Below are 27,915 nucleotides of genomic sequence, written 5' to 3' on the forward strand. Positions count from 1 at the left end.
TCGGTAGAGAGCACTCAGGGCTCCTGGAGCGTCAGGCGAGTCCACCCCCTTGGCCTAGACAGACGGCGCAGGTGCGGCAGGAGGGAGCCGCTGATTTACATCCTATAGGTGGGGGGAAAACCCAGGAAGTGCAGCCGGGCACTAACCAAATCTGGGCTAAGAATAAACGTCCTGAGTAATGAGTGGCCTGGGCCGGAGAGGGCAAGGTGGCCGCGGCCTGGCAGGCCAGGAGGAGCCGAGTAAGTAGCCGGGAAGGCGGTGCGGGGAGGGGAGGGGCACGAGGGGGTTTGGCTGGGGGCTCCGTGTGGCCTTGGGGGTGCAGAGGGAATGGCACCTACGGAAGATGGATGAGCTCGGGGCCCCCTGGGGCTTCCTACACCCCTGCACGTGGAGTGCCCAGAGACTGGGGGCCCAGGGTGGGGGCTGGCCTTGCTTTCCAGGGGAGCAGCCACGAGGCCGGAGGGTCAGCCACATGGGCAGGAAGTCCCTCTACTGCCCAGGACCCAGAGCCGGGTGGGCCAGGACATTTTTAAGACATTCTATTGACATAGAATTCTATTCTGTTGAAGTCGACACATGCAAAAGTAGGAGAGCTTAAGGAGCCTCCCACAGACATGGCCCAGCGTGTGCTTTCCAGGACCGCTGGGCCCTGCCGGGGCCTTCAAAGATCATCACAGTTTTGATCTGTAAATACCTCCGGATCTCTCTCTTAAAAACAAAACCCCAAAGGCCCTCATGCCAGGACGACTTCTGCAAAGAATGGTTCCTCAGTGTCACCGAGTGCCTGCGTTCACACTTCCTGGCTGTCTTGTGTCTTTTCCAGCTGGTTTGTTCAAGTCAGGACCCAGTCGCCATCCTTCTGGTTACATGTTATAATCTAGAACATTCCCATCATGCCTCATGTTTTCCCTTGCTGCTTTTCTTTAATCGAAGAAACCAGATCATTTATCCTGTAGAATTTTTATCAGGCGAGGTTTTGAAGCTTTGTTCAAAGGCCAAAGCAGAAGGCAGCACCCAGGTCCCTCGCTGTGCAGGGCCAGGCTGTTCCATCCTCACATGCCAGGCAAGGAGCACAGCCCTTCTGTGATTCTCTTTGTGGGGAGCAGCCACATCCCAAGACGTGTCCCCAGCTACAGGCTCGAATATACGAGACTTCTGAGAGAGCTGGACCAGGTGGGGACCAGGGGTCGCTTTGACACAGGGTGGACCCCTCAGGTCCACAAGTCAGGAGCCTGCCAGACCTGGGCCTGGCACTGCCAGAGCCCGCAGGAGCAGCAGAGTCGGGCCTGGCTTCTGTAGTGCACTGACTCGCTGTGTTGCTAATTATGACTCCTTAGGAAAGCCTGTGTATTTGCCTGGGAAAAAAACATTTTAAATGATCTAACCCACCTGTTTGAGAAGTGGTAAAACCCCAAAGGACATTAAAGAAAGTAGAGATATTCTACAAGAGTAAGGGGTGGGACTTCCCAGGTGGTCCGGTGGTTAAGTCTTCCCCTCCCAATGCAGGGGATCGGGTTTGATGCCTGGCCGGGGGTTAAGATTCTCACCCTGGAGGAGCCCCTTCACCTCTCTGGGCTCCTCTCCCTCGGTTGTAAAACAAAGGTCTGCCTCTGCCCTACCAGATATCCCTGAGAAAATGCAGCCAGGCCCTGAACCCGCCAGAGCCCCATCTGAAGGGCCATAGGTGAAGGCTCTGAGAAGGACTGCAGTTGGAAACAACAAAACTAAACTCTGACTTTCCTTAGCCCAGCATTTTTCAAACTAACTTGACCACAGGGGCCTTTCTCCGTCCAATGCCTACAAGGCCAGGTGAGTGAGGGAGACGGCAGACGGCTGGGGCGCAGGGGAGCCCAGGCCTGCAAGAGCCCTCCCTCTTTCCCTATCCCGCCGGCCAGGATCAATCTCGGGTGTCTCCTGCCCTTCTTTGGGGCTGAGGATGGTTCTGGAACCTTACGTAGGTCCCGGGGGTGGAGGAGGGGTGGGCAGGGACAACGCCCTTTGGTCAGCCGGGCGGCTGTCATCTGGCCCAGTGGCTCAGTGCCTCTCGACCATGAGTGGGTCTAGGTGGCTCCCATCTACCTCTGTCCACCAGCCATCACCTCCCAGAGGGCTGGGGGGTGGCTGGTGTCCCCTCCCTTCTCCCCAAACGAAGGAAGGACCATCAGGAGTCTGCCTTCAATTCTGTTTGGCCCTTTGGCTTTTTTTTTTTAACTAATGTATAATTGATTTACAATGTTTGTGTTAATTACTGCTGTATAGCAAAACGACCGTGGATATTACAGGATACTGAATATAGTTCCCAGTGCTATAGAGTAGGATCTTGTTGTTTATCTATTTTATACATAGTAGTGTGTATCTTGGGTTTTTTGCTGTCTCATTGGTTGTATCTGAAGTAGCGTTTTGGAGAAGGAAATGGAAACCCACTCCGGTGTTCTTGCCTGGAGAATCCTAGGGACAGGGGAGCCTGGTGGGCTGCCGTCTATGGGGTCGCACAGAGTCGGACACGACTGAAGTGACTTAGCAGCAGCAGCAGCAGTGTGTATCTTGGGTTTTTTTGCTGTCTCGTTAGTTGTATCTGAAGTAGCGTATTGGAGAAGGAAATGGAAACCCACTCCAGTGTTCTTGCCTGGAGAATCCCAGGGACGGGGAGCCTGGTGGGCTGCCGTCTATGGGGTCGCACAGAGTCAGACACGACTGAGGTGACTTAGCAGCAGCAGCAGCAGTGTGTATCTGCTAACCCCAAACCCCTAATTTAGGTCCTTTGCTTCATGAATAGATGCCAGTCCCAGGTTGGGAGCCCAGAAAGTATAAAAGGTACAGAACACAGCCTTCCTCTCCTTCAGGTCCTCCATCTGCCCAGTTTTCCTGTCTCTTCTGCAATATATAGCTTTGTTAAGAGAATTTACGTGACATAAAGTTCACCAGTTTAAAATCTACAACTCAGTGTTTTCAGTATATTTACAGAGTTGTGCAACATCTCTGCAGTCTAACTTTAGAGCATTTTCATCGCGCCTGAGTCCTCCCCACCCCCAGCCCCAGGCTGCCACTGTCTCTAGATTCGCCTATTTTGGACATTTTCTAAAAATGGAATGTGCTGTTTGATGACTGGCTTCTTCCACAAGCACAATGACTTTGAGGTTCATCCATGTGGCAGGGTGTCAGTACTTCACACCTTTTCATGGCCAAGTCACATCCCGTTGTATGGATGGAGCGCATCTCTCATGGCTCCTGGTGGCACTAGTGGTAAAGAATCTGCCTGCAACGCAGGAGATGCAATGGACACAGGGTCGATCCCTGGGTCAGGAAGATCCCCTGGAGGAGGAATGGCAACCCACGTCAGTATTCTTGCCTGGAAAACTCCATGGACAGAGGAGCCCCGTGGGCTACAGTCCATGGGGTCGTAAAGTGTCTGACATGACAGAGCACACACTCCTACATTACTATGGACGTTCTGTGTTTAACATTCTGAGGAACTGCCAGACTGTCTTCCAAAGTGGCTGTACTGTTTTTGAGATCCTGATGAACACACAAGGGTTCCGTTCTTCCCTACCTTCCCTAACACTTGTCCGTGCATTCATTTCTGCCGTCCCCGCAGGTGGCTCAGTTCGGTTTTGATTGTTTCCCTGACGACAAATGCTGTTCAGCATCTTCCCATGTGCTTATTAGTCATTCACACAGCTTTTTGGAAAAGTCTCGTTAACTCCCAAACCCATTTTCAAACTGGGTTATTTGTCTTTTCATTATTCAGTTGCAAAAGTTTTTGCCTATCATCTGGATACAAATCCCTTATCAGATACTCAATTTGCAAATATTTCCTCCAAGTCCATGAACTATTTTTTATTTTCTTGATGGTGTTCTGTGAAACACAAAAGTTTAAAATTTTTATTAAGCCCTATCTCTCAATCTTCTCTTTAATCATTTGTGCATCTGGTCTCACTGCCTAGCCCCAAAGCATGAAGACTTACTCCTGTTTTCTTCTAAAAGTTGTCTAGTTACATTTAGGTCTATGAGCCACTGTGAGTTACTTTCTGCTGTGAGCCAGAGGTCCACATTCACTCTTATGAAAGTGGCTATCCAGCTGTCTCAGCACTGTTGAAAACTACTTTTTCCTGTTGAATCTTCTTGGTACCCTTGTTGAAAACCAACTGACTGTAAATGCTAGGCTTTAGTTTTGGACTCTAAATTCTATTTAATTGACCCACATCTGTCCTTATGCCAGCACCACATCGTGTGAGTTTGTAGTACATTTTGAAATTGGGAAGTGTGAGTCCTCCCAATTTGCTCTCTTTGAAGAGTGTTTCAGCTCTTCTGAGTCTCCTGCATTTCCATATGATTTTAGGGGATCAGCTTGTCATGTTTTGCAGAAAAGCTATCTGGGAATTCGATTGGGATTGCATTGAATCTGTAGAATAATTTCAAGAATATTGCTATCTTACCACTATTAAGTCTTTCCATCTATGAATGTGGGATATCTTTCCATTTATCTAGGTCTTCAGGAATGTTTTGTAGTTTTTCAATGTACAAATTTTGTACTTCTTTCATTCAATGTATTCTTAAGTATTTTATTTAAAACACTGTTTTTGGTTTTCTATGTTTCCTTACAGTGTTTCTTTATGTATGTACCCGTAAGTGTAGATTAGAACTTTCTCCCTTTTTGCAAAAAGAGAGAGAAGAAGGGACTCTATAAGCCATGCTGTTATGGAACTTGGTTTTTGTTTGTTTTTCCGCTTAATATATCTTAGAATTCTTTCCAGAGCAATAGAGGGAGAGCATCCTCACTCCTCTTCTTCAGCAGCATCACAATCAGTGTATCAGTGGACGCACAGTGCAGGAACGAGGACTGCTTCCCACTCCACCTGTCCTCCCTGAGGATGGCTCTGTGAGCACTTGCTCAGGACCTGCTTGGGCCCGGTACTATGGATGCCCACTAGAGTGGGCTCAGAGACAGATGAGAAGGTGTAAGGAGGCAGATGGCCACACCCCCAAATATCCAATTCAAAATAAGAAACATCAGCAGGTTGAGACATCCCTGGTGGTCCAGTGGCTAAGACTCTGCACTCCCAGTGCAGGGGGCCCAGGCTCCATCCCTCCTTAGGGAACTTGATCCCACACTCCACAACTAACAGTCTGCAGATTCCAAGTGCCACAATGACCGGGCGCAGCCAAATAAATAAATATTAAAAAGAAAGAAATGCCACCAGGTAGAGGGTGCTCAGACTACATGGCCATCCAGGAAGGCATACCTGAGACATCTCAGAGGCCTCAGGCGACATGGCAGCTGCAGGGACAAATGTCTTTGGGAAATTACAGTGTTTCGGCCACAAGTTGAGGTTCTGGGGGCAGTTCTCAGGTCCGGAGCACGAGTTTGGTGATTATGAAATGATTATAATTAATCCATTATGTTTTTAAAGCACTTTATCCAAATAATAACTACTACCTGGCAGCTGTGTCTTGGGTCAACTCTATGCATGTCACATGCATGTCCTTAAGGAAACCTCCTCTGCAAAGGAGCGCACACAGTCCAATTTACAGAGTAGGAGAACCAGGGCGATGCTGACCAGCTTTCCCAGGCTGACTGTGGTGACTCAGCTGCATTGCCCCCAAGCCCCCACACACATTCTGTCGCTGAAACGCGGCAAATCAGGTTTCAGAATGAGCCAACAGGAGGCCAAAACTAACAACAGGAGGAACAGGGAGGAACAGTCATCCTCACCTTTCTCTCTTCCTTCTTATCCTCCCCCTCTCCTCTTCCTCCTTCTTCCTGATTCATAAAAGAGAGACTATAAACACTGCCATTCTCCCACATGTCGCCCCAAATGATGAAACTGCTCAAATTCTCTCGGACCCCCCAGCCCACCAGATGCTCAGGGATAGACTGCCCACTTTGCTGCCAGCTAAGCCATTTGCCCAAGATGCAAAACCTTCTGCAGTTTTTCTCCCTCCTTCCTTCCTGTCACTTAAGTCCTGTCATTGCCCTGTTTACAACAGTGGTCAAAGGGTGTCCCCGGTCACGGGTGAGTGACTGTTCTACAGTAGACACAATTCAAAGTCTGAGTTATTCCCTGACTGGTGTTCAATCGTTATGATGATGTAAACTGTGTTCATAGCTAAGCCATGTGCAGCTCACCCCAGTAACTCACCCCCAGATCCGTGGTAGATCCAGCCTCTCAACTGGGCAACCAGACTCCCTTATCTGCAGTTGAGTTTCCACTGGAGATGTTCCTCACGCTTCCCACCTATTTTAGCTGAGCTACAGCTCCCGCTCGGCCTCCTGCCAAGTCCCAGGACGTTCTCCACCACCACTCTCAGAATTTCTACCTGCACCTCTTGGCTGCAATGGACCTGCTTTCCCCTCTCATCCATTTGTTGAAAATCAATTGACTGTACGCAGACGGAGAGCTTACTTCCAGGTTCTGTTCTATTCACTGGGGTTCCCAGCTGGCACTAGTGGTAAAGAACCCGTCTACCAATGCAGGAGACATAAGATGGGTTCGATCCCTGGGTTGGGAAGATTCCCTGGAGGAGGACATGGCAACCCACTCCAGTATTCTTGCCTGGACAAACCTATGGACAGCGGAGAATGTCAGGCTACAGTTCATGGAGTTGCAAAGAGTCGGACATGACTGAAGCAACTTAGCATGCGTGCATGCATTCTATTCACAGTTCTGACCATCTGTCTTTATTTCATCAACACAGTGCTTAGTTTAGCTTTGTAGTAAGTTTTGAAATCAGGACATATGAGTCCTCCAACTTTGTTCTCCTTCAAGGTGTTTTTTTAATTTTTTTTCTCTTTTTTGTATTGTGTTGGTTTTGCCATACATTGACATGAATCCGCCACGGGTGTACATATTGAAACATGTATATTATCATATGTGAAATGAATCGCCAGTCCAGGTTCAATGCATGAGATAGGGTGCTCGGGGCTGGTGCACTGGGATGACCCAGAGGGATGGAATGGGGAGGGAGGTGGGAGGGGGGTTCAGGATGGGGAACACATGTACACCCGTGGCGGAGTCAAAGTGGTTTTGACTATTCAGGGTCAAATGCAATTTTTAGGAGGAGAGTTTTTTAATTTGTGTAAAAAAGTCATTGGGATTTTCTTAGAGATTATATTGCATCTGTGATCACTTTGGGTGGTACTGACATTTTAACATTAACTCTTCTAACCCATGAACATGGGATGTCTTTTTTTGGATCGTCTCTAATTTCAGCAGTGTTTTCGGGTTCTCAGGGTATACTTCTTTTGTCACCTTGGTTAAATTCACTCCTAAGTATTTTTTACTTGTTTATTTGTATATGTATTTGGCTGTGCCAGGTCTTAGCTGCAGCATCTGGGATCTAGTTCCCTGACCAAGGATCAAACCTGGGTCCCCTGCATTGGGAGCACGGAGTCTTAGCCACTGGACCACTAGGGAAGTCCTTCCTACTTCTAAGTATTTAACTCATTCTTATGCCTCTGTATATAGATTTGTTTTCTTAATTTCCTTTTAGGATCATTCACTGCAAATATATGTATATGCAACTGATTTTTGTGTGTTGATTTTGTATTTGCAACCTTGCTGAGCTTTCATCTTTAACAGTTTTCAGTGTTTGAAATTATTAGAGATTTTATATATAAGATCATGTCATCTATGAACAGATAATTTTACTTTCTCTTCTCCAATTTGAATACATTTCTTGCCTAATTGCTCTAGCTGAAACTTCCAGTACTATGTTGAATTGATGTAATAAGAGTCGGCATTCTTATTTTGTTAACAGTCATAGGAGAGAAGCTTTCAATCTTTCATCATTGAGTGTGATGTCAACTATGGGTTTGTCATATATGGCTGTTATCATGTAGAGGAGGTTCTCATCTATTCACACTCTAATGAATGCTTTCATCATGAAAAGGTGCTGAATTTTGTTAAATGGTTTTTCTGCATTGAGATGTCCCTGTAGTTTTTTCCTTCATTCTTGTAATGTAGTAATATACATCAATTGATTTTCATATTTGAACATAGCACTGCATTCTGGGAAGGAATGAATCCTACTTGTTAATAATGTATAATTTTTTTAACATGCTGTTGGATTTGACTGGCTAATATTTTGTTGAGAATTTTTACATCTATATTCATAAGGCATATTGGTCTGCAATTTTCTTTTCTGACAATGTCTTTATTAGACTTTGTCATCAGTATAACGCTGGCCTATTCACTGGTCACTCATTCTCGGGAAGTGCTCTCTCTTCAACTTTTTTGCAACAGTACGGGAAGGATTAGTTTTAACTCTTCTTTAAACGTTTGGTAGAATTCTCCAGCGAAGCCGTTGAGTCCTGGTCTTTTTGCCAGAAGGTTTCTGATCACTGATTCACCCTGCTTACTTGTTATAGGTCTATTCAGATCTATACATCTATACATTCAGATCTAAACATGCATGTTTCTAGGAATTGTCTACTTATTTAGATTACCCAATCGGTTGGTGCACAACAGTTAATGGTACTCTCTTAAAATCTAGAAAATGTATACCAATGTCCCACTTTCATTTCTGATTTTGGTAATTTGGGTTTCCTCTATTTCTTTCTTAGTCAATCCAGCTAAGGTTTCCTTAAATGTCTGACTCCTCGAATAAGGGAGGAGGAGTTAGTTTCTTTGCTGTTGTTTTCATAGTTCACAATTCTCTCCTTGTCTTTGGATCTCCACGATTTCATTACAGTGTGTCTAAATGGGTCTCTAAGTTTATCCTGTTTGGAGTCCACTGAGATTCTCAAACATGTATATACGTGTCTTTGCTAAGTTTTGGGAAGTCTCAAGCCATTATTTCTTCCCTCTGGGGTTTGGAATTCCAAATGATTCCATACAGTGGTGTATTTGATGGACCCCACTGGCGACCCACTCCAGTACTCTTGCCTGGAAACTCCCATGGACGGAGGAGCCTGGTAGGCTGCAGTCCATGGGGTCACTAAGAGTCCGACACGACTGAGCGACTTCCCTTTCACTTTCCACTTTCATGCATTGGAGAAAGACATGGCATCCCACTCCAGTGTTCTTGCCTGGAGAATCCCAGGGTCGGAGAAGGCTGGTGGGCTGCCGTCTATGGGGTCGCACAGAGTCAGACACGACTGAAGTGACTTAGCAGCAGCATCATGAGTCCCTCAGGTTCTGTTTACTTTTCATCATTCTTTGTTTCTGCTTCTCATTCTAAATAGTTCAATAGTCTTATCTCTAGGCTCACTGATCCTTTCTTTTGGCTACTGATCTGCTACTGAACCTCTCTGGGGAGTCTTTACATTTCAGGTATTGGACTTCCCAATTCCAGAATTCATTTCCATCTTTTAATGGAATGTTGAGAATGGTTTGGGGTTCACAGGAAAGTTGAGTGGAAATTACAGAGAAGTCCCATATACTCCTTACCCCCACACAAGCACAGCCTCCCTCACTACCAGCATCCTGCACTAAAGTGGCACATCGCTACATTAACACATCGTTTTCACCCAGACTCCACAGTTTACATCAGAGTTCACTCTCGGTGCTGCTGACAAACGTATAAGGAAGGACTTGCACCCACCATGACAGTATCACCCAGAAGAGTCTCACGGCTCTGTATAGACCCTCTGCTCCAACTTTCTCCCTCCCTGACAACCACTGATTTGTCTTCTGTTTCCAGGATGTAACACGGCTGAATCACAGTGTGTAGACTTTTTAGCTTGGCTTTTCTCACTTAGTCATATTCATTTAAGGTTCCTCCATGTCTTTTCATAGCTTGAGAGCTCACTTCTTACTAGTGCTGAATAAATTCCATTGTTTTGGAGAAGGAAATGGCAACCCACTCCAGTATTCTTGCCTGGAAAAGTCCATGGACAGAGGAGCCTGGCAGGCTGCAGTCCATGGGGTTACATGACTGAGCATGTGTGCATGAGGGTGGAGGGTCATGGGTTGGTAGCAATAAACTGGTAGAACTAAAAAAAAAAAAAAAAAAAAAATTCCATTGTTTGGATGAGCCACAGTTTATCTATCAGGTCATCTACTGAAGGGTATTTTGGTTCCTTTTTTACAATTGCTCTGTTTATTCATATCCTCATTTTGTTCATACATCCTTTTGCTGATTTCCTTAAGTTTTCTGTCCATGGTTTCCTTTAGCTCATGGAACACATTTAAGACAGTAGATCTAAGATCTTTGAATAGTATTTACAATATCTAGGTTTCCCCAGGGATGGTTTCTGTCAAATTCTTTTTTTTTCTCTCCTCTGTGAATGTGCCATATTTTCCGGTTTCTTTGCAAGTTCTGTACTTTTTTGGAGAACTGAATATTTTGAGCATTATGTTGTGGTAACTCTGGAAATTTAATTCCCTCATTCCTCAGGGATTGCTGATTTTGCTGTTGTTGTTGAGAGCTGGAGTCTGTGACTTTTCCAAACTATTTTTGTAAAGTATGTATTCCTTGTGTGTGGTCACCAAAGTTTCTGTTCATCTCTGCAGTCAGCCAGTGACCCGACAAAGATTTTCCCCAAGTCTCTGTTGCTTCTGAATTTCACGATGATGGGTATCGGTTTGAGAGAACTTATTGTGCAGGAGACCTGATTGGTTCTTTGAATCTGGAGGCTAATGTCTTTCAAACATGTCTTTGAAACTGCCATTGGTCAACATTTATATCTCCTGAAATAATTCCATATTTTCATATCTTTTCTCTATTTTCTGGGATGTTTCTTTAATTACATCTTATAACCCTTCTATAGATGTTTTGATTCTAGCTATTATATTTTTAAACTTCTAGTCATTCTTATTTGTTCTATGCATATTATTCTTTAAAAGTAGCACATTATTGAGAACTCCTTGGCATCCGTAGTTAGGAGTCCGTGTTTTCACTCCCAAGGGCCTGGGTTTGATTCCTGGTTGCGGAACTAAGATCCTAACTAAAATAAAAGTAGCACATTATCTTTTTCATGGATGCATAAGTTCTCTTTCTGAGGATGTCTGCTGATCGTCTCTTAGTTTTCCTCTGTTCCCTGCATTGTCTCTATTGGCTTGGGGTGGGTTTCCTGTGCTTGCTTTGTCCCAGGGTCAGTTTTTCCAGAGCCAAGTCTGCTGGTTTTCTGCCACTTGCAGAATGGGGAAGGATGCATTTTTACAGGCCTAGCCATGACACTTCTGAGGTATGGCTAGGGGAACAGTGGACCTCAAAGCTACCCTCAGTTGTGTCTGAGGTGACCCCCAACCTCCTGCTTGGGTGGGTGAGGGGCCATCACCTGCCTGGGGTCAAGCCCTCTTTGTGTAAATTTCCCCCAACCCTATTCCATAGTTCTGCACTCCATCCCCGCTGTCAGAGGCACCAGAGCCTCCAGCTCTAGGAGCTTCCTAAGGTTCGGTGACCCAGTTCTGCTTCCTCCCCTGTGAACTTCAAAAGAGAGAGACATCACCTGAAGCCAGTCACCCCAGGCCACCTGCTTTCCGTCTTCCAAGATGTTGCTGTCATTTATCCCCTGCTGCAGCTACTTCTTCATTCTACTCTTGAGGATGACTATATTTAAAAAAAATTATTTATTTATTCTTTTATTTGGCTGTGCTGGGTCTTCGTTGCTGTATAGGCTTTTCTCTAGTTGCGCTGAGCGGGGGCTACTTCCTAGTTGCGGTGCTTGGGATTCTCATCGTGGAGAATGAGCTCGAGTGGAGCACAGGCTCAAAGACACTCGGGCTTCAGCAGTTGTGGCTCCCGGACTCTACAGCGCAGGCTCAATAGTTGTGGTGCACGGGCTTAGCTACTCCGCAGCATGTAGGACCCTCCTGGATCAGGGATCGAACCTCTATTGCGTTGGCAAGTGGATTCTTTACCAGAGTCACCAGGGAAGACCCCGAGGACAACTCTCTTTCCCTGTCCTTTCAGTTTGGTTTCAGGAGGGAAGGAAGATAAGCCCCCGTGCTTAAGCTGCCAAGTCAAGTGGGAACCATTGGTCTTTTCTTGGTGGTTTTTCATTAAAGAATAAGCAAAAACCTCACGATATGTTTAAGAGAAGTTGTTGCGGATGCAAATGCCATGAAATCAGACAGAAATTTAGAAAAGACTCAGCAACACAGGACCAGCTGGGATAAGTCCCAGGCGCCTTGTGGAGCCAAAGAACCATACACAGAAGTTCAAGACTGGGAGGTGCCAGCATCCTGCGGGCCTGTAGTTCTCAAGCTCAGACCAGGAGTCACCACTGGGAGCAGGTGTTGGGTGGGGGGCCCACGAGAGTCACCAGGGGGCAAGAAACATTCACCACCTTGACACGGTGGCTGTGGCATAGGTGTGCACACATGGATAGGTTTGTCAGGCTGTGCTTTTGAGATGTGTCACCGTGTGTCTCAGCAGAAGGGACACAAAAGGACATTTATTGAGTGCCTGCTGTTTGCTAGGCACTGGCTCGGTCTGCTTTTCTTTCTAATTCATTCATTTAATGAGCACCTAGTGATGTCCGAGGCACCACTGAGATCCTGGGGACCCAGCAGCAAACAAGTAGCGCCTGTGCCTGCCAGGCACTGCTGGTTACCCGGAAGACATCAGGGAGGTGAGGTCAGTGACGGGAGTACATGCAGAGGTGGGGCGAGGACAGGGTGTCAGAAAGGCTTCCCCGTGGGAACGAAGTTGAAACAGATCCGACGGGTCAGGAGGAAGTGAGCAGCCGCGGAGCAGGAAGAGCATCTTACGCGGAGGGACCAGCGCACGCAAGGACCCCGTGAAGGCGCGTGCCCGCAAGGGCAGAGAACAGGGCCGAGCAAGGCGCGCTGTCTCGGGAGGGGCCTCCGAACCAGCGAGTCCTGGCTGGGAAACCGAGGCTCAGTGTGGCGGGTCCCGGCTGCCCAGCGAGCGTTGCTGGGGAGGAGGCCAGCTTTGTCTGTTCCCCTCCACTCACAGAGTGGGAGGCCGCCTGGGCTCCGGCCTCCAGCTGCCCTCACGCTTCCGCCTCTCAGCCCCACAGGGCCCGCGGCGGGGGGTGGCCATGGAGCCCTGCCCCGAAGAGCAGTACTGGGACTCGCTGCTGAACACCTGCGTCTCCTGCAAACCCATCTGCAGCAGCCAGATTCCGCGCACCTGTGCGGCCTTCTGCAGTGAGTTCTGGGGCCCAGGCCCTCGCTGCAGGCGAGCAGCCTCTACTCCTCACACATGGGGCCTGAGGGGGGTGGAGGAGGACAGACAGTGTGGGACCCCCTGCCTCTCGACCCTCCTGCCAGCTTGCAGCTTCCCCGGGGTGCCCTGTTCCTTCCTGCCTCAGGGCCTTTGCACAGGGATATTTAACCAGGGCTCCCTCCTGCCTGACCTTGAGGTCTCAGCACCAAGTCAGAGCTCTTCTCTGACTGCCGGATGGAGAGTGGGCCCTCCTTCTACGTTCTCTGCTTGCACTTCTTTCTGAGTCTTTTTACTATAGAAGTTATCAAACTGAGAGAGAACAGCGTGACAAACCCGTCTACCCATCAGCAGCTTTAGAAATACTGCTTTTTCGGTCCCCAATCATTGTTTTAACTTGTGTATTTTAAAGTAAATCCAAGAACTTTATCGTTTTACCTGTGAATAGTGGATCATGAATCCTTAATACATAGGCCTTCAAAATACAAACTCAACGTTTTATCACTCCCAGAAGTAATTCTTTAACATCGTCTACACTCATGCCATATTCTGATTGTCTTGACAAATGTATTTTGCTTGCCTGATGGAACTCATCATGACTTGTATCATGTTCTTTCCTGTGGGTTTGTTTTACGTGTGTCTCAAGCACTAGACTGTGGGCTCAATTCCTTTCTTAAGCCTAGCACAGTGCCTGACACACAGGGCTTCATAAAATACTGGCAGAGTAGGGATCAGAGAGGCTAAGTGACTTGCCCAAGAACACACAGCGTAATAGTGGAAGAGATAGGATTTGAAAAATGACTCTCTGACACCAACACCATGACTCTGGGCCACTATCCTTTAGTGAGGTGGTCATTCATTATGTCGACCGACAAACCGTGGAAAGAGGAATGGAAATGACTACATTTCATGGTTAAAAGATGAACCATAAAGCACCGTGGCTGATGGGCTGAGGAGCGTGGAGGTTTCCTTGCAGGACGCACCACCTGAGATTGATCACTGAAGGCTGAGGATGTGGAGGCCGGATGAGGGGCAAGGGCGCCCCCTGAGAAGGGACCAGTGTGGACTAAGGCACGAGACCCGGAAAACACAGCAGAAACGCTGAGGCCCAGTGGGGAGTCTGTGAGATCTGGCAGTGAGGGCGGTACCTGCGGAGCTGTCACCTACACAGGCATATGGGGGACCCGAGGAGGCTAGGAGGTCATGGCAACCCTGAGACAAGGCCACCACTAGGCTAACTCCCCCTGTGCTGGGGTTGGGGGGCCAGGGCCAGGGCAGGGCAAGGGGAGGTCCCAGATCTATGCCTCCCTGGTCTTGTTCTCTACTTTGAAAAGGACACAAGGGCTGGCATGTCTGCATTGCAAAGAGGCGTGGTGAATATTCTACTTAAACCTTTAGCATTATTCACTATGTGTCAGGGACTTCAGATCCTCATAGCAACTGTAAGAAATGACCATATTATATTGTGACTATCCCTCTCCTGGAAAACAGGAGACTGAGTCACAGAGAGGCCCATGTGCCACGTGAAGTGGGGATGAGGGTGCCCCAAGCCTGAGTAGCTTCAAGGTCTGGCTTCTGGTACTGCCTGCAAACTTGCCTCCAAGTCACAGTTCCATAGGAACAGAATCCTCCTTAGAGACAAAGGAGACCCGCCCTGCAAAAAGGCAGGTCTGTAATGCACTCAGCACTGTTCTCTGAGCAAGTGTGGATGGCCTTCGTTTTGCTTCGCTTCTGCCCCTGGTAGTGATACATGTTTGAGCTCCTGTGACTCTCATTTATTATTAGGACAGGAAGAACACTGTCGTTCAAGCTTTCCCACCTCCTGTCCAGGCCCCTCCCCAACTCACCAAAGGGTATGCTGGCTTCCTTCTCCATTCCTTGTATTTATAAGAGATATGCTTCTCCTTTATGAGATTTGAAAAATCCAACCAAGAACTCCTGTGACAATGTAATAACTTAGATATCAATGGTAAAATATAACTAGAAAATCCTTATATGGTTAGTACTAGGAAATGTACTTTTAAATAATATGTAGAGCAAACAACAAATACTAATGAAAAATAACATTTTAAACTAGATATAGAAAAAAATACTACACATCAAAACACATGCAGTGCAGCTTAACAGTACACAGTGGACAAGGTACCATCTAGTGTTTGCATCATGGAAAAGGACTGGGATTACTCTGGAATTGCTTTTGGGGAAGTGGACTAGGATTTTTTTTCACTGGGATGCCCTTTGAGGCCAGACCGGCAGGTCCTGTGTGTGTCCATCCCCCAGTAACATCACTGATCTCTGTCTCCCAGAGTCACTCAGTTGCCGCCAAGAGCAAGGCAGGTATTATGACCTGCTCCTGAGGGACTGCGTCAGCTGTGCCTCCATCTGCGGACGTCACCCCAAGCAGTGCACACACTACTGTGAGAAGACGCTGAGGAGCCAAGTGAGCCTCCTACCAGAGGTCAGGAGACAGCGGGCTGGAGAGGCCCCGACCCGAGCAGACACCCTGGGGAGGCACCAGGTGCCAGAGCACAGAGGCTTGGATGCAGGTCCAGGTAAGCTACCTGCTGTGTTTGGCCTGCGCTTTGTTCACAGTCCAAGTGGGTGGAAGGCAGGCACCAGGCCTCAATAAGGAGGGGCTGCGAAGCAGGAGTCCAGTCCATGCAAATAACCAGAAGCCAGACTGTGGGGTGGTCATCACAGGAAGAAAAACTAGGCAAAGTTTACAGAAGGCTGTGGGCAAGAAGAAAGAAGCAGAAGAAAAAAAGACCAGACAGTTGGGAGTCTCCTGACAACCCTGAATGAGCTCTCAGAACACAGGGCCACGAGTGACCAACACAGCCAGCTTGTGAGCAAGACCCCCAGTTCCATTCAGAGAAACGGAGACTCATCAGGGCCTACAGCCCATGTCTGCCCTACACCGTGTCCCTCTGGAGGTCTGGGACTTACATGTGTCCCACTGTGTCCCAACACGTGTGTGTGCAGGTGAGGCCAGAGCTGGGCTGCAAGGACTGTAAACAGAAGGTGCTGAGTCCAGGCCCTGGGTCCTGAGGGGGGGGTGGGGTGGGGCGTGGAGGATGGTCACACAGCAGAGCTGACCTCTTTCCATCCCCTCCTGCTCCCCACATCCTGCCCCCCAACTCACTCCGCACCCTGCCAACCCCCACCTCGGCCCACTCCACGTCTCTGGGAAAGGCCATTCCTTTGTTTGATGGCAACAGTGCAAGCTTAGCTGGGCTGGGGCTCCAGGCGTCCACACCTGTGGCCACTTCCCTCCTGTCTCTGTCTTCACGGGGCTTCTCTGTGGGTCTGTCTTCCTCTTTCTAAGGATACTTGTCACTGAATTCAGGGCCACCCTCATCCAAGGTGGCCTCACCTCCAGATCCTTACATTTTTTAAAAGAAGTTTTGTTTTGGTTGCATCGGATCTCCGTTGTGGCACACAGGATCTTCCCTGCCTCATGCAGGCTCTTTCAGGGCTCAGTAGCTGCAGCTCTCAGGCTTAACAGCTCTGTGGCACGTGGGATCTTAGTTCCTCAAACAGGGACTGAACCCCCGCCCCCTGCATTGTAAGATGGATTCTTTTTTCCCCAACTTTATTTATTTATTTTCAGCTGCACTAGGTCTCTGCTGCTGCCAGCAGGTTTTCTCTCGTGGTGACTTGTGGGCTGCTGTCTAGCTGTGGTGCACGGGCTTCAGTAGTTGTGGCACATGGGCTTAGGTGCTCCATGGCATGTGAGAACTTCCCGGCCCAGGGATTGAACCCCTGTCCCCTGCACTGCAAAGCAGATTCTTAACCACTGGACCAGCAGGGAAGTTCCCCAGACCCTTAACTTGGTCACATCCACAAAGGCTCCTTTCTCACAAATCAGGTCACGTGTGTGGGGGGTGCCCACCTAGGGGGCTCCTTAGGGGCACAGTGGCATGGTAGCCTGGTGGTCAGTCTCGTCCCTGGCTTTTTGCTTATCTTGGGGCATGGAGTGTTTTCTTTTCCCATCCCCGCCACTGCCACATGTGACGTCACCACTGCGAGGGCTGCCCCCAGGCCTGAAGCCAGGGAAGAGGTGCAGACAGCCTTGTGCACCTACCTCACTCCTCCCCAGCCTGCCCGCTTGCTGGGCCAGGGCTGCAGGGATGCTGGCCAAACATTCCACTGGGTCCGGCGGCAGCCAATAGCATGGAGGCGAAGTGTCTGCCCCATTCCCCCAGAAGGCAGACCTGATCATGAGCACCAGTGGCCGTGGGCCCAGGCTCAAATCCTGTCCTCCCTTGGCCACCAGCTGAACCAAAGCCACTAGGGCCCTCAGGATGGTCACAGCGCTGCCAGTCTAGCCGGCCAGAGTTCCAGCCCAGCAGCAGCAGTTTCCAGGCGAGACTGGTTCTGAAAAAAGTGTAAAGGGTTGAACAAATCAAATGAAAAGTTCAGTTGCTGAGTTGTGTTCGACTCTTGGCAGTCCCATGGACTGCGGCACGCCAGGCTTCCCTGTCCATCACCGACTCCTGGAACCTACAGAAACTCATGTCCATTGCGTCGGTGATGCCATCCAACCGTCTTATCCTCTGTCGTCCCCTTCTCCTCCTGGCTTCAGTCTTTCTCAGCATCAGGGTCTTTTCCAATGAGTCGGTTCTTTGCATCAGGTGGCCAAAGTATTGGAGTTTCAGCTTCAGCATCAGTCCTTCCAATGAATATCCAGGACTGATTTCCTTTACGACGGACTGGTTTGATCTCCTTGCAGTCCAAGGGACTCTCAAGAGTCTTCTCCAATACCACAGTTCAAAAGCATCAATTCTTTGCTCAGCTTTCCTTATAGTCCAAATCTCACATCTAAATATGACTACTGGAAAAACCATAGCTTTGACTAGATGGACCTTTGTTGGTAAAGTAATGTCTCTGCTTTTTAATATGCTGTCTAGGTTGGTCATAGCTTTTCTTCCAAGGAGCAAGCATCTTTTAATTCCATGGCTGCAGTCACCATCTGCAGTGATTTTAGAGCCCCAAAAATAAAGTCTCTCACGGTTTCCATTGTTTCCCCATCTATTTGCCATGAAGTGATGGGACTGGATGCCATGATCTTAGTTTCCTGAATGTTGAGTTTTAAGCCAACTTTTTCACCTCTTTCACTTTCATCAAGATGTTCTTTAGTTCTTCTTTGCTTTCTGCCATAAGAGTGGTGTCACCCGCATATCTGAGGTTATTGATATTTCTCCCAACAATCTTGATTCTAGCTTGTGCTTCATCCAACCTGGTAATTTGCATGAGGTACTCTGCATATAAGTTAAATAAGCAGGGTGACTATGCAGCCTTGATGTACTCCTTTCCCGATTTGGAACCAGTCCATTTCTATTTCTAACTGTTGCTTCTTGACTTGCATACATATTTCTCAGGAGATAGGTCAAGTGGTCTGGTATTCCCACCTCTTTAAGAATTTTCCACAGTTTGTTGTAATCCATACAGTGAAAGGCTTTGGCGTAGTCAATAAAGCAGATGTTTTTCTGAAATTCTCTTGCCTTTTCGATGATCTAACGGATGTTGGCAATTTTATCTCTGGTTCCTCTGCCTTTTCTAAATCCAGATTGAACATCTGAAATTTCTTGGTTCATGTGCTGTTGAAGCCTAGCTTGGAGCATTTTGAGCATTACTTTGCTACCGTGTGAGATGAGTGCAATTGTGTGGTAGTTTGAACATTCTTTGGCATTGCTTTTCTTTGGGATTGGAATGAAAACTGACCTATTCCAGTACTGTGGTGACTGCTGAGTTTTCCAAATTTGCTGGCATATTGAGTGCAGCACTTTCACAGCATCATATTTTAGGATCTGAAATTGCTCAGCTGGAATTTCATCACCTCCACTAACTTTGTTCATAGTGATGCTTCCTAAGGCCCACTTGACTTCACACTCCAGGATGTCTGGCTCTAGGTGAGTGATCACACCATCATGGTTATCTGGGTCATTAAGATTTTTTTGTATAGTTCTGTGTATTCTTGCCACCTCTTCTTAATATCTTTTGCTTCTGTTACGTCTATACTGTTTCTGTCCTTTATTGTGCCCATCTTTGTATGAAATATTCCTGTGGTATCTCTAATTTTCTTGAAGAGATCTCTAGTCTTTCCCATTTTATTGTTTTCCTCTATTTCTTTGCATTGATTCCTGGAAAACCTGCTTGGAAATGAACCCAGCACTGCCCCTGGTGGCAGTGCTCAGAACTGCGCCTGCCAGCCTGGTTCTCAGGCAAGCACGGAGGTCAAGTCCTTTTCAGACAGAAGTCCCTGGGCCTGGGGTCAGCAGACAGAGGCACCGGGCCAGACCGCTCCATCCCAGGGCCAGGTCACTAGGGCCGAGACAGGGCAGTAACCAAGCTGCAGACCTGAATGGCTTGGTGACTGAGCACAGGAAGCAGAGCAGAGGTGGGGACCCTGTCCTCCCATCTGCAGCCAGCAGGCTCCCCGCTCTTTCCTGTCTGGAAGGGGTGACATGCATGAGTTGTGATGGGAGAGAAAAGGCATTAAGACCGAGGTTTGGGGCACTCTCCCCAGAAGCAATGCCTGCTGGAGGCGGGGTTGTCAATTCCCAGGTGTTCCCATCGAAGCACATCTCATCCCAGGCTGTACCCCAAGTGCCCGCCTTCCCCTCCCTCCTCACTGCCTGCCCCTGAGGTCCGGCCCATCTCAGTATCCATCATGCAGCTGGTCCTCAGTCAAGGACTGCATCCACGTCACCGGAAGTGATAGTGCAGAGTCTGGGAGACTCTGAAAGCATGCCCGCGTCTCCAGCCTGGGTGCAGCTGGAAGGTGACATGTTCTGTGGTTTTAACTGCACTTCTTCTTCGGGCCAGGGCCTCTGTGAGGCATGGGCAGGGGCCAGGGGGGTCAGGCAGGAACTAGTTCCATTTCCCTGGGAAGCCCCAGATCTCGGTCTGGGCCAAGGGACAGAAAGAAGGCAGAACCTGCCCTTCAGAAGCAGGGTCCCTGCTCAGGTTGTCTAGTGTGGCATCTGAAAGCAGCTGAACTCTCAGATAGCAGGAGACCACCCCTGTTCTCACTTCTGGTTCTGGGGGTCTGGGCAGGGAGAGGAAGGGGCTCGGGGGGCTTGGAGGGCAGGTCCCTGCTGATGGCGCCGAGGGTCACCATGGCAAGTGGATGGTGCTGTGGATGGAGTCACCTAGAGGCTTGGCCCTGATGCTGCGGTGACTGAACCATGCTTCTCCTCGTTCTAGTTCAAGGGGGACACCCTCTATGGGGCTTCTTCAGCCGGCTTCTCACATGGAGGCTCAGGGCACACAAGAAAGCAGAGCAGCAGCTGACAGGCCTCCTCGGGGCACAAGCCAGGCCCTGTGTCACCCTGGCTACGTTCTGCTGGGCACAACGGGGGGCCCAGCCCAGCCTGACCTGAGGGCGGAAATCAGGAACCATCTCCGAATGCCAGCAGCCAGTCTCCAGTCAGTCTGAGCGTTGGAATTCACGCTGAAAACACCTGAAATATGCAGACGTGTGGTTGTGAATTGACCTGGCGGTCCTGTGTACTGAGCAGCGTCAGAGAATAGACGCTGGTGGCTGGTAATTCTGCCTCTGACGGGAAGGCTTGTCCAGCCAGCCTGATGGTTTCCCTTTATCCTGGGGTGTGTAGGAGCAGACGGGGACACCTGGGAGCTGGGAAACATGGTGTCACTTGGTTCTGCACACCCTGTGACCTCTCCCTAGATCCTCTCACCTCTCAGGATCTCGGCCTCCAGATCTGTAGCCTCACTCAGGGTCTTTGCTTTCCCTCCCCCACCCACGGCCTCTCTGAGCTCTGGTCAGCACTGCTGCCCTGAGGTGGTGACACCAGCCCACTCAGAGCTCTGTAAACATCAAGGCAGCACAGGCCAGCAGTCATTTTATACAGCGCTCTCTCGGGAGTGTGTGTAAGGAAGAGGACCAGTGTCCACGCTCATCATGTATGTGTGTGGCTGGCCCGGCCCTGGCCTGGCGTCCATCAGGCCTGCCACTGATTGCAGCTCTGCAATTGGGATTCTGAGGCTCAGTTTTGTTTCCTGCAAGATGGACCATAAGACGGTGCAACCACTGTCGAAAACCGTCAGGCTCGTCAAACAGCTCAACACAGAGCTGCCATCTGCCCCGCACTCCACCCCCGGGATGCGTCCATGAGAGTGAACACAAGGTCCACGTGGAAACCTGCAAGCTTGACACCACATCAGTGTTCCCTGTGGACAGACAAATGACACACGTGACCACAGGCCTGAGCTTCGGAAACACACTAAGGGGCTGACACAAAGGCCCCGTGCTGCAAGGGTCTGTCGGTGGCCAGAACTGGTGCAGAGACAGCCTAGTGGAGCCTGGGAGAGGGGGCTCACCACGATGGGTGCGGCGCTGGGCCCGCCCCCAGGCACACAGGCAGCGGCTGCACAACCCTGCGAACACACTGAACCCCTGCCTCCTCCGCTTTACAGCTATGTAGCCATGGACTACCCCTGAGTCTCCCGGCTCAGGGAGGGCCCCTGGCTTTACCCCTGCCCCCCGAACTCAGAAGCAATTGCACTGTCTCTCTCTCGAAGCTTGTGCCCCCAGGTCAGACAGACACACACCCTCCCTGGATAGCTATCTCCCTGTTCACCCAGCCACCTCTGGTACTGCCGCAAGTCACACGCCAAAGGAGACGAGACAACAAAAACGGTGTCCAGCTCCACCATCTCAGAGGCTGCTCCAGGCCGGGGTGGGAGCAGGCTGAGCCTGACCCTCCAAGGGGGTGAAGGGTAACCACAGAGCTTGCGTTGGGCTGACAGGGCAAGAGCGAGCATGGAGGAGGAGGGGCTGCTCCCTGAGGAGAGCTGCCTCAGGGAGGCCCTTCTCATTCTCACCCCGGCCTTGTCCGGCAGCGCCTGCAGGGCTGAAGCTGAGCGCTGACCAGCTGGCCCTGGTCTACAGCACGCTGGGCCTATGTCTCTGTGCCATCGTCTGTTGCTTCCTACTGGCCGTGGCCTGCTTCCTCAAGAGGAGGGGGGTCCAGGTCTCCTTCCCGACCCGCCCACGGCCGTGTCCCACGCAGGCCAAGACTTCCAAGGGTGAGTGTTCACTGGGGTCCCAGGCATCTCTCTGTTCTGGCCCTGCCCCGTTTCTAAGTGGACAGCGCCAGGCAGCTCCTCCTGGGGAGGCATGGGGCTGGTAGGTGCAGCACCCACTCAGACTAGATGAACCAGGTCAAACATCAAGGCGAGAAGAGCAGGGGCTTGAGGAAGGGTGGGTGGACGTATGGGGTGGGGTGGGGGTGCGGGGCCCACAGCGCTAAAACTGGAGGTGGTGGGTCCCCTGGCGCTTTGGGACTATAAGGCCCGCACCTGCACATCCGCCCCTGCAAAAGGGGAGGGCGTGGCCGGGCTGCCTGGGGGAGAGGGTGAAGGAGGAGGGGTCCGCGCCGAGGCCAACGCCCTCTCCTCCCTGCACAGATCACTGGATGGAAGCCGGCTGCGTGGCAGGGACGCCGCCTGAGCCGGTGGAGACATGTAGCTTCTGCTTCCCGGAGTGCAGGGCGCCCACCCAGGAGAGCGCAGGCGCGCCCCCGACACCTGGGTCCGAGCGCACAGGGAGGAGGGCTCGCCAGGGCCAGAGCACAGCCGGGCAACCCTGCGTGCGCGCTGCGAACGGCGGGATCGAGGTGGTGTACACACCAGCGCAGGAAGGAGGCCTGGCCACGTGAACCTGGGGGAATGGTGAGGGAGGAGAGGGAGAGAAGTGGGGGACGGGGGTGGGCAGAAGGGGAGGAAGAGGTGATGGGGGCGGAGGGGAGAAGAGCTGGGGAAAAGGGCCAGGGACCCCGTTCTTGACCCCAGGTCTCCACTGTAGGTCACCGTCACCTCAACGCACCTTCGGTAAAGGCACCGCCCCTGCTGGACTCAGCCCCGGGGCCCCTTCGCGGAAATAAAACCTCCCACACTGCCCGTTCCTCACTGTCCTGGTTTGGGTCGTGTCTCCCTGTGGTGACCACCCAGTTTCACGGCTCCTGCTGCCCCTGGGTTCCAAGCCTGGTCTCCGCGGATCTGAGATCACATGTGGACAGAGGTGGCGGGCTCTGCATGTGGCCAACACATGGGGCACTAGGGCTGTGCCAGCTTGCATCAATCTCACAAAACCCATTCCCTTCCGTGTCTCCTCGGGAAGGCATGAAGCAGTGTGCCTGTGTGTGCCCTGTACGTGTCTATGTGCAGCGCTGCCTCCACCAGTCAGGGGCGTGGGGTGGACAGAAGCTTCAGCCCAGGCATCAAGCTGCTTGGAGAGCCTGGGACCATGCCATGAGTTCACAGGCAGGAGTGTGCTCATTTAGACACCAACCTGCACTACTGTTGAGCATTTTTCTTTACATCAACTTTTCTTTCAGACCTACTTGGTAAATTTTATGGATTTTGACTGGTAACACTGTATCTGAGCATTCACAAATTTTTGATGTTACATATATTTTACGTGTGTGCGTAGTCGCTCAGTCATGTCCGACTCTGTGAGTCCATGGACTGTAGCCCACCAGGCTCCTCTGTCCATGGGGATTCTCCAGGCAAGAATACTGGGGTGGGTAGCCTTTCCTTTCTCCAGGAGATCATTCCAACCCAGGGATCGAACCCAGGTCTCCTGCACTGCAGGCTGATTCTTTACCCTCTGAACCACTGGGGAAGCCCATATGTTTATACCAATATCTATATGATATATATATTCTCTGTATATTTATATATATTATACATATATTTTATATCAATATGAGCAACGAAACCTATATTTTAGTAGCATTTAAACCTGAGAATACAAAACTATTCTATGCAGCTACATAGATAAACACAAGATTATGCAAACCATTCATCCTGTATCTCCCCAAACTGCCTGGCACACTTACATGCACCAAAGGTTCACACACACATTCCTGGAGGTGCAGACAGGCAAGACACTCCCTCTTTCCCCATCCCGTTAACAAGCCCTGTCTGCTTCCCAGACTGGGCAGTTTCAGCTCTGGACCCTCCTGCCTCCCCACCTAGGTGTTGCAGGGCTGTTCCTGCCACAGCAGTGACGGGAAGGGCTGCCCCGCCCTCATCCTGGGGTGCAAACAGCCAATGTGTGTCTCTGTCCAAAGTTCCCTTTATAAGGCCACCAGGGCCCTCATGACCTCACTTGAACTTGATCATGTCTGTCAGCCTGCAAACAGTGTCGCGCTTAGAGGTTCTCAGGGTTGGACCTCAACCCTTGAGAATGGGGGATCGATACATCCTGCCCAAAACATGGTTCTTCCAGAGCCTGGCTCTGCTTCAGCTGTCTGAAGGCAGAGCTCTGACCTGCTGTTCAGGGGGCCCCCTGTGGCAATGGGGACGGCCTGGTGCAGCGTCTCCGGGCAGCCCTGCTGGATGCCGGCAGAGTCCTGGCACAGGTCTGAGCTGCACCAATGTGCTTGTGACATGAAAGTAGGCTTGTTCCAAAGGTGTGCAGACTCTCCTTCCCTCTGCAGCTCTCTGAACCCCGTCTGAAGCGGGGGGTAGGGGGGGAGTGGGAGCTGCTGAAAACACAGGGAAATGCATGCCTGACCTGACTATATAGCTTTCCACAGACAAAAATAATCTTTTGGTCATTTTTTCCACTGGTCTTTTGTGTAAGTTTACGTGGGGTTTTTTGGCATCCTCTCCCCCTTGCCTTTTTAAGACCGAGTTTCCTTGCTGGAAAGAAAATCTGAAACTTTAAGTACCATTTTATCCATGTTTTCTGTTTGATGGATCTGATTCCTGCTGCTTGCTGCAGCTCCAGCCCAGTTCCCGGGATACCAGTCCCCACTGGCCTCCCTGAGGCCACCCTGTCTCCCAGGCCCAGAGCTCAGCAAGCTCTTCTGAAAAGGTAGGGATGACAGAGTCCGCAGCGACTACTCAGCACTCACCCACTGTGGCCATACTTACTGTGGCTATAACCAGCAGGCCAGGATGAGGCAGTGGGTCAGCCTGGGCTCCAGGGATCCAGCTCTGACTGCCTGCCCCATTTCACTGTCTTTAGGTCCACCGTCTTTTTACTGAGATGTAACTGACAGGTAACACTGTGCAAGTTGATACATGACACATTTATACATTGGGATATGCTCTACATGGCGTCAGGAACACCTGGACCCCCGACCACAACCCTCCCAACCCCTGAGATAATCTCTCATGTGATACAGCGTCACAGCGTGTCAGTCTCACCCGAGAGTTCATGCCTTTAGCCAGCATCTCCCCCTTCCCCAATTCCAGCCCCAGGTGACCACCACTCTGCACTTTCTCTAAACACTGGTCTCTATGCTTACCCCTCTCTACATTTTTGAAAGAGCTATTTGCAGCACACACCTTTACTTGATGTCAGTTAACCCACAAACAGACTCACTTCATTTGGCTGCCCCGTCTTCGTGTTGCTGTCCTGAAGCCCATGATACATCAGTATTATTTTTGCTTTAGAAACTCAGTACCTTAACAGTGATTAAAAATAAGAAAAACGACACCATGTATATTTACCTTCAAGTCTAGAAATCATTTTGTGTGTGCAGACCCAGGTCTGTCAGAAGAGCTTCCTTCAGCACTTCTTGTGCGAGTCTGCAGGTGATGAGTTTATTCAGTTTGAAAGTCTCTTTCATTTCTGAGATTTCTTCTGGGTAGATTCTGGGAAGCCAGTTTCTTCCTTTGAGCACCTCAGAGACATTGCTGCACTCTCTCTGGTTCCGTTTCTGATGAGACAGCTGCTAGAATTCCCACTTTTGTTTCTTTGCAATGTGTGCCTATAAATTCTTCTGTTTTTTTAGCAGTTTGAAAATGTGTTCTGGAGTTTTCTGCTGTGGGCAGGTTTGTTACTTACCCTGCTTGGGGTTCTCTGAGAAAGCTTGCATCTGCATTTTTTTTGTTTTTCATTATACTGTCATCCCTTCAAACTGCTGGGTGCTGCCCCACACCGCAGGTACCCTGTTCTTTGGGGTTTTGCCCCATTCCTCTCTTTGGGTGGTCCCAGCGCCGCCTCCCTCGGCTGAGGCCCTTGTCACGCAGTGCCGTCATGTTTGTCAAGAGTGTCCTTCTTGTCACCATGATTGGGTCTCCTAGACGGTCCTTCCAAGCAGCTCCCCCCACTCCACTGAGGGCCCATCTGTTCCACACGGTTTCCGAGGGCCTTCAACAAATTAACCCTAATGACTCAGAATCTCCGCCTGACAGTTTCAACATTCAGGTCATCGGACTCTGGCTCTGCTGCTCTGTCTCTTGGCAGGAAGCTGTTTTTACTTGCTCTTTTGTGAGTCCTGTGCTTTTCTTACCGAACACCAGGTCTGTATACAACGCCAGAGACTGAGATATGAAGTTTCCATGCCTGGAACTGGCCAGCCTTTCTCTGCCCGGCCCTCAGTGAGGGGCCGAGTCGCTGCGTCACTGGCTGAGTTGGCTGGGTGGTTGTTCCTGTGTTCACCCTGGGGCCCCTGGCTTCACCCGCCCTCGGGGTCATGCTCTCGGGGGGAGCGGCTCCCCAGGTGCTGTGTGCCTTCCTGCCTCCCTCAACAGCGCACACTGTGTCACTCAGCGCTTCCTCCCATGGGGTCCTGTCTCAGCTGCTCACCACCCCACACCCGCCAGAGCAGGAGCCCTCCGCGTCCCGCCTGCTGGAGCCTCAGGGCCACACTGACCCCCAAGCTGACAACGTTCTGCAGACTGGTTTTGACTAGTTGCTACTTTAGTAACAGTGAACTAAATAAAGCGCGATGTTGGAAAAAATGTACAAGTGAACTTATTTACAAAACAGAAATAAGAGTCACGGATGTAGAAAAAAGGATAAACTAGGAGATTGGGACGGACATATACACACTCCTAGACAACTGATAAGGACCTACTGTGAAGCACAGGGAACTCTACTCAATACTCTGCAATGGCCTACATGGAAAGGTAATCTAAGGAGAGTGGGTATGTTTATGTATAACTGATTCACTTTGCTGTGCAGCAGAAACCAGCATGACACTGTAAATCAGCCATACTCCAATAAAACAGCGAATAAGAATTTAAACAACTATAAACACATGAGAAACCCCCATACTCACGGGCCCCCAATATGGTGGCATTTCCAGGGTGTCCACGGTCTGAAGCAGAAGACAAGGTGCCACACCCCCACACCTCCTGTGTGAACCGGCAGCCCTGCTGACACGTTTGGGCGTTAAGTCCACCTGTCCACACTGGCAGCACATGGCTCCCAGTGAAAGCAGGACCTGCAGGAGCACAAGCGTGAGGCACCACCACTGAGCCTGACGACGCATCAGGAGTCCAGCAGGAACCCCGGGGCACCAGGACAGGTGCCGCGAGCACACTGACCTCATCCCCCCCGAGGGTCCATCCTCCGCCACACAAGAGCCGCTGCTTGGGCCAAGCACCTGACGCGGACACAGAACCTCCGTCCCGGGAGGGATGAGCGCCCTGCACACACGAGGGTGAGTGTGCGGCAGTGGACACGCACGGGCAGCGGGCATGGCGGCTCCAGCATCCACACACACCCTGTGACCAGGGACCGAGGGGCATCCCGAAAGACCACAACAAAGGGAAGTCCTCGCTCCAAGCAGAACTCTGAGTACTGTACCTGGTTACCCACCTTGTCAGGAACCAGACTGGCCCCAAGTACTGACCTATGTGGACTCCTGGGGCAGCGCCAACAGCTCGCTGGACAGTTAAAGACTCAGAAGGAACAGGATTAGAAGGCCAGCGACAGAAGATGTGAGTGGGGACAGACCTCAGGTCAGGAACAGATTGTGCTCACCAAGAAGCCTGACCAAGGACGCTCACCAGGTGGACAAAGCCACCTGTTCTGGGTGCCGATGGCTCACTGCCCCGACGCCATTGCTC

General features: G+C 50.3%; 1 protein-coding gene across 3 annotated transcripts; it reads left to right on the forward strand.

Moving 5' to 3' along the window:
* On the forward strand, positions 1 to 27,786 carry TNFRSF13B (TNF receptor superfamily member 13B). 3 transcript variants are annotated; one of them, XM_070773243.1, is made up of 6 exons: positions 1 to 239; positions 12,921 to 13,058; positions 15,381 to 15,626; positions 21,943 to 22,128; positions 22,510 to 22,773; positions 26,362 to 27,786. In XM_070773243.1, the coding sequence occupies exons 1-5, from the start codon at positions 179 to 181 to the stop codon at positions 22,758 to 22,760; spliced, it is 882 nt and encodes a 293-aa protein (XP_070629344.1). In that variant the 5' UTR covers positions 1 to 178; the 3' UTR covers positions 22,761 to 22,773; positions 26,362 to 27,786. The 3 variants fall into 3 exon arrangements, with proteins under 3 accessions (XP_070629344.1, XP_019838173.1, XP_019838172.1); XM_019982613.2 differs by lacking the exon at positions 26,362 to 27,786 and adding an exon at positions 22,907 to 22,999 and having other exon boundaries at positions 3 to 239; XM_019982614.2 differs by lacking the exons at positions 12,921 to 13,058; positions 26,362 to 27,786 and adding an exon at positions 22,907 to 22,999 and having other exon boundaries at positions 2 to 239.
* The last annotated feature ends 129 nt before the right edge of the window (positions 27,787 to 27,915 follow it).

The sequence above is a fragment of the Bos indicus genome, chromosome 19, assembly GCF_029378745.1.
Source record: "Bos indicus isolate NIAB-ARS_2022 breed Sahiwal x Tharparkar chromosome 19, NIAB-ARS_B.indTharparkar_mat_pri_1.0, whole genome shotgun sequence".
NCBI classification, from domain to species: Eukaryota; Metazoa; Chordata; class Mammalia; order Artiodactyla; family Bovidae; genus Bos; species Bos indicus.